Source organism: Brachypodium distachyon, chromosome 1, assembly GCF_000005505.3.
Source record: "Brachypodium distachyon strain Bd21 chromosome 1, Brachypodium_distachyon_v3.0, whole genome shotgun sequence".
Lineage (NCBI taxonomy): Eukaryota > Viridiplantae > Streptophyta > Magnoliopsida > Poales > Poaceae > Brachypodium > Brachypodium distachyon.
The window spans coordinates 66,979,437-66,986,364 of record NC_016131.3 but is presented as its reverse complement, the minus strand read 5'-3'; the positions used below and the strand labels follow the sequence as shown (position 1 = coordinate 66,986,364).

General features: G+C 41.3%; 1 protein-coding gene across 1 annotated transcript; it reads right to left on the bottom strand.

The window, feature by feature from the left end:
* Positions 1 to 1,260: 1,260 nt before the first annotated feature.
* LOC100846676 lies at positions 1,261 to 6,679 on the bottom strand. Its single transcript, XM_024462368.1, has 6 exons — positions 6,666 to 6,679; positions 5,209 to 5,309; positions 3,212 to 4,057; positions 2,968 to 3,111; positions 2,455 to 2,860; positions 1,261 to 1,610 (listed from the first exon to the last, which is right to left on the bottom strand). Exons 3-5 carry the CDS (start codon positions 4,028 to 4,030, stop codon positions 2,474 to 2,476), a joined length of 1,350 nt encoding a protein of 449 aa, XP_024318136.1. The 5' UTR covers positions 4,031 to 4,057; positions 5,209 to 5,309; positions 6,666 to 6,679; the 3' UTR covers positions 1,261 to 1,610; positions 2,455 to 2,473.
* Positions 6,680 to 6,928: the final 249 nt, after the last annotated feature.

Here is a 6,928-nt window from a genome sequence, read left to right as displayed (position 1 = left end):
TATATTCCAAAGAATTGGCACAACCATGGTGTCCCAGGCTCTTAACCGTGCTGAAGGGATTAGCTCCTTGATTGAAGTAAAGAGGTCCTGAACCTCGTAGGTAGCAGATACAGGGAAACCAAAGGCATGCTAAACAGCTGCAGATCTTGGACACGAGATTGCCAGATGGTGAACAGTTTCAGAGCAACCGCAAACAAAAGGACAGGCGTCAGAATCGATTACTCCTTGGAGGTGAAGTGTAGTTCTAGCTTTGATCCTTCCTCTCAGCATCAACCATGCAAATTTTTTACACTTTTTAGGTGCAGAACATTGCCAAAAATTCGCAAGTTGGTAGAAGTTTCTAACTGAGATTTATACGCAAGACTCCCCTCTTTTACTGTATATTTCCTAGAATCTAAAACTTAATTCATGTTTGCATATTTCCTATATATACGGTTTGTGTGTATCTTGTAAATTCTCACTGCATGAAACATTTATGCAAACTATATCCCCTTGTGATCTATTGAAATGCTATTTTTACAGTCCATTAGATTCCATTTGTGACATACAGCCACGTCAGGAATGAACTAATCAAGCCATAATATGCTATGTTTAGAAGAAAAAAAGGCAGCTTCTACTCTCAGAAAAAAAAAGACATGTTCATAAGAGATCACCAGTCAGTTATCTACACTTCTGACTAGATTTCAATTATGCCATGTTCCTTCTTACAAAAATATATATGCTGAAAGCAGATAACAATAACTATGATGTCCAGTTTGGACAATTCAGGCTTACTTGAGAGGGGCCGCCACCTGGATTTTCTCATTAATCATAAAAGGTTTGGCCTCAAGCTGAGATTACATATATAGTCCGGAATAAGACACATAAAGGTGGTACTGCACGTCTAGCGCTTGAGGGTGGCAGACCACACTAGGAATCTATGCCTTTACCACTGCATTTTCATTTTAGGTGGCGAGGTGCGTAACTTCGATGCATGTGATGTACCTACAGTGTCTCTGTGCTAATCAAGCCAAGGCTGTGCTGTCCAGAGTATTAACATTTTTTAGAAACTTATGGACTAATTTTGTTGTATGGGCTATCTTGACATTTATCTAGCTAAAAGAATATGTTGTCATGGTCTCAAGGTGACGGGTGTCAATCGCATGTATCACCTTATTTTCATTTTGTAAGAGATACTCCATGTAATGTATTCAGTGAAATAACTAAACGGCCGAAACCTTAATGATAACAAAACCTCGACGGCGAGTGAGCGTTCCTGCAGGATGTGCTAACATTCTCACACTAGAGTTTGGTTGCATAATATTACAAACATGTTTGAGTCACTCCGAGTTTCCAGAACTAACTGACTAAAATCATGATTCCTTCTTTAGAGCCAAACATCCAATGAAATGGAAGTTTACAGCATCGTTACGAGTGCTCTCTACATAACAAAGCTTGATCCTCCATGAGTCGCATCTCCCACGAAGTCACCCAACAGCATCTTCGGATCCAGGGATCTTCCAGGCACTTTGTTTCCAACATAGCCATCAAGGTTAGCCCTCGTTCCTCCTTGCTTGCTGGGCATAACGGCCACCATATTTGTAGCATGCACAACAGCGTTTGCCAAATACCTGCATTTGCGAAAATGAATATTATTCCTTGTTTTCCACAAAGTCCACAGCACAGCAGCTGAGAACATATTGATCAATGTAAAAAAATTTGCCACAGCAAGGTGTTGATAATTCCCACCCATATGACATCCAAATATATCAGAAATTTCAGACCACCAAAAATAACATTAAAATAGATGATAATCAGTTTCCTGTTCTGCACTGAACAAACATGTTTGATCAATAAATATAGCGAGGCTAGTGCCTCCCAAGTCCAACCAACAATCCTCCCAGAATTTCACAGACTTACCATTCCCTACATTGCACTGGTAACCCAGTTTGGCCGCATTACAGGCCCACATAATACCTTTACAGATAGGAGAAACATTATTGCTAGGGCAATAGAAAATGTTTGGATTATGAGTGCCATACTTATTGTCTATAATCTGTCTCCAAGGCTTATTTTCATCCAAATAGTTATCTCTTGATCCAAGATGCTAACAGGCAAATGTTCATAAGATCATGATTCCTGAAGGAAAAATCCAAGTTATCTAATGGGCATTTCCCTATCTGGCAGGTTATTAATGGCAACTTGTCTCACGGTCAAATTTAACTAGAGTAACAGTTATTTTGATTGTGAAACTCAACCAATAGTAGGAAGAGTCTGATGGTAAGTACGGGAGATTTGAAGATTTCTGCATGATTTGTAGGAAGATAACTTGTCCAGCAGTTTGTAGGCAGACTTAACAGAGAATATACTTTAGGGTCGAATAATCAGGCAATAGAATTTTCCATATTCTCTCATAAAGAAAAAGATGCTGTTTTACTAGTATTACAAAACCTGAAGAATGGCCAGTTGCCATACCTGAAGTAACACTTGAGGTTCACACCAAAGGTTCAATGGTATGGCACCGGCTGCAAGGCTCCAAAACATTTAACTTAACCATAGAGGGTACTTTCCCCACGACGTATCTTCTAATGGCCACGAGCGCTTTCTGGGCTTCCACGAGGCTATCCCTATCCATGAGGGGGTAACATTTGCCAGATTTCGTGACAGAGCATCTAGGATACCAAGTAGTGTCCAATGTAAGGCAGTCTAGTGATGTTGTATTCTCAAGGATATGACATGTTAACTCAACTAAGCTCTTTGCCGAGCAAAAGCCAGAGATCTTCACGTTTTTTAGCTTGTCATAACGCTGCTCTGGAATCTGCCTCAAATCATGGGGGGGACCTCCAAGAATTGAATCATGCTCCATGCGATGCTGCGTTATTTGCATATGGCCAATATCAGTACCACTACCCTCTAAAGAAACCAACATAATTGAATTGGCAGTCCACCCATGGATACAAAATATGAATGCTGGATGAAATGACTTACAGCCAGCATGAATTTCTCCAGGTGAGGAGAAGCGTCGAGAAAAGAAACCAAAGATAAATAATCATATGCAGCCATTCCCACTAATGAAATCTCCAAATGCCTGAGGTGGAGAAACTTGCCAGATAGCATCGGTGTGTTCACCGTCTGCATAAAAACATCTCAGTTCTTAATTGTATTCCAATGTATAACTACTGTTATTGGCACAAATAGCAAGTCTATCATCATCTTATGTTTCAGAGTATACCTCACTTGGTGATGATATGGCAAGTGTCTCAACATTTGGCGCAATATACAAAAGATTATTCCGAGCGTACCACACAATGTTGGCCTGATACGAGCATATCATGCTTAGGTTCTTCACTTGCAGTGAACCACCAAGTGAGATCTGACCTAGCAAGCCACTAAAGTAAAATTTGGAGAGATTTGGAGAATTGCTCTCTACCACCTGCAGGCTATTGCATTCAACCACATCCAAGGAACGGAATCGCTGCAGAGAAGGTATCTTCAAGGAAATTATCTCATTGCAGTACCAGAGTTCCAAGCGCACCAAAGCGGAAGAATTGGAAAGAAGACACCACAGTTCATCCCCAGTAATCCGCACGCAAAACAAATGCAGTCTTGTCAAGCTTCTTAGGCAACCAAGACCTACAGTGGGACGTAAGGCACAGCGAGACAGGTCGAGATATTGGATCGAGTTTCCGCTCCCATTAGATAAAAGTGAACATGGGAAGTTGTACACTGACATGGTGGGTAGAGGGAGGTTCAGGATGACTTCTTCAATCCCTGGTGTAACAGCAATGTGAAGCCAACTATCAAGATAGCTGAAGTCGATGTTGTCACAACATAGGAGATCAAACTTTAGTGTCTTCACGCCAATGCCTGAGCGATTTTGCAGAATCTGGTCAATCTTGCTGATAATATCTCTTGTTACTACATCCCCAGACGCATTGTTGCTATATAATCCAAGTGTTTCACGACTGAATGTAAGGTTGGGACGGCATATCCAGGAGTGTCGAAATGTGTGCGATGCGCAAGCAGCACGGGCAGCATCTCGAAGTGTCATTTGGGCATGAATATGCCGCAAGATGTCCTGCATGCACCAGAATAGGAGAATACACACATTGGAATTATAGATGCAAGAAAATAGATTGAACAAACCAGAATAGTAATTCCTAAGAATAAACAGCAATTCATTACACCTATAAATTTGAATTAGAAATTATAAAGTGAACAGTGAAACGAGTGACAGGGCACAGATATGCATCGAACCATCGATACGATTTTCTTTTGGAGGACGGAGAACACTGATTACAGGTTTTACAACTGGTAACACCTCAGAAAGGTAATAAAGTATGCAGAGAAAATGTTTATTTCCATATCCTTCTAGTCTGAATGTGCCTCCACCGCAAAGCTTGGTTAGGATCATGGGCATAGTTTTTAAGGCGGCATTAGGACTATGCCAGCATTACAAGCCTGATGGTTGCACCATAGCCAAATGTCTCAATTTTAGATAGATGGACTTTACTTTTATTACAAACTGCAACAGTGGCAAATTAGTAACATCTTCTTTGGGCATAATTGGATTGTTGAATGGAGCTTGTGGGTGGCTGATGCCTTGCAAGGAGCCTAGTAATTTCACATGAATTTAGCTTCAAAAATTGATTTCCTCTTAAACTGTATGAACTTTTCAATAAGGTTTCCCCTAATATACATTAACAGAAACCACGAGCTACGGAGTTCAGAAGTGAAACATCTCGCCCAAACGGCTACATACCCAAATTCCTAGCAATCATCTGAGGTTCTCCAATCAAATCATCCGAAAAGATAATCTATCGCCTCCCCATCCTGGAGAGGAGACAAGCCAAAGTCCTTTGATATCACTGCGGTGACAGAAAACTACTAAGAACAGAAATTCCAATCACCTGCCAGACGGGAGATTTGGACTAAAATGCAATGACCAAACTGAGTACCGACTGTATACCTCGAAATTCAAATTCCTATTCATGAGTCACAAGTTGTTCGGATGCCTACAGCCGAATAACCGAACAGCGACTTAAGAGCCCCCAATCACTCATTTTCAGTTCCCCTTCCTGCCTGTACACTCTCAGAAACCAAACATATCATGCAGCACTAAAAGAAATGCTCATTTTTATCCAGCAAGTATAAGCCTAGCAGTGACTTCCAGCAGACAAAATATGATTTTACTTGAAACGGAATTCTTGAAACATCAGCATTCTGTACCTCTGGAAGGTCGGGACGTGATATTCCTCTGACAACTTGATAGTTATCATCTTTCTGGCTGAGCAGATTCTCTCTTCTAGCCACCAAAACAGCCGATCCACCTGCAATAGACCACAGTTATGGCGAGAACAGATATTATAACGGAAGCTCAAGAAGAACATCAAGTATGCACATCAGATCCTATATGTGAAAAATAAGAAGTATCCCTCTAGGGGTAGGTTATTCGAAAGGATTGCATCCTTGGCTCAAGACACTAAGTGTATGCTGCCTCCCCCTCCAATCAAAATACCTTTTCAATTATTTCCATTAATTTTTTCTTGCAAAGTAATCTCTTCAAGCAGATATCATTACCTTCAATATTTAAGGGGAGTTGGCGGTTCATCCCCACCTCTTCCCACACACAATTGTTGTTACACTTGATGGTTTTATCCCTTGTTCTTCTCATGGTACACAACTATGTAACGAACTCACACTAACAAGTCTTTGTTGACATTATGCTTGCTCTCGTACGTACTGCGTGTTCCTTGATTTCCTCAACAAAGCCAAAACGGAGCCTAGCCTGCCTCGCTCTGAATCCAGGAGCCAGGCATGCGAGACAGAGCATCACGGTGCAAACCAGCAGTAACAAAGTAGCGTGTGTCGTGGATGAATTCCAAGTGTTTATTCTCTTGCACTACTATTTCAAATATTCAGGCCATACTTGTTTCATTAGGCATTCTTGGTTTGCCATTTCAACTTTGCTAAACACATAGTTGAAACTATCTTTTGCAGTTTGCTTCCAGGTATACTTGTTAATTGTTATAAACGAAAATGTTGCATCTGCCACAAAATTTAATTTCTGTGGTGGAAAGATCTCTAGCCATTTAGGAGTCAACAAAATAAACATGGCAGCATTTGTTTCTGATATCTCATCACATGGCAAATGAGGAGCAGGCTGAACCATCAGAAATACTCCCTCCGTTCAACAAAAGATGTCTTAACTTTGTCAAAATTTGGATGTATCTAGACATGACTTAGTGTATAGATGCATTCAAATTTAGTCAAATTTGAGACATCCTTTGTTGGACGGAGGAATAGTATTTAACATGAACAATTGTGTGTGCTTTCTCCGTAGCAAAGCATGGGTATTTAGCAAGTTGGCACTATGAGGATATTAAGAGGGACATTTTGAGGCCTAGCACACTCAATTTTCGTTCATTTCCTCAATCTTGCGCCCGAATAAACATAGGCCAGCCGAGTTAGATCATCGAAGCGATGGAGTTTCGTCCAACTCCCATGCAAATAGAAATCCCTCCTGCCTACAGTGCCACAGACGCACAAAGAAACCATTTTTTCCCTGCCAGCAGATCTAACATACTAGGAGTGTAGGGCAAAATAAAATAAAAGCATGGCGCAGAGATAACAGATCGATAATTGAGAGAGGGATAGAGAGAGAGCGCATACAGGAGGAGGCTTACAGTTTCGGATTCGCCGGCGGTGGTAAATACTACGATAAGTGATGCCAGGGACCGATACAACAAGGGGGCACGAAGGGTAGTCGAGATTTTGGTCCGGGCGTCAGGCTAGGGGAGGTGGATGATATACAACAAGGGGGCACGAAGGGTAGGGGCTCGTTTGAGGAAGAGGAGGGGTGTGTTTGGTTTGTGACAAATCTAACCCTACCAAACCTGGGCAAGAATTGGCTTGCCAATTTTTTGGCCAACAATTTGCCAACCCTCAC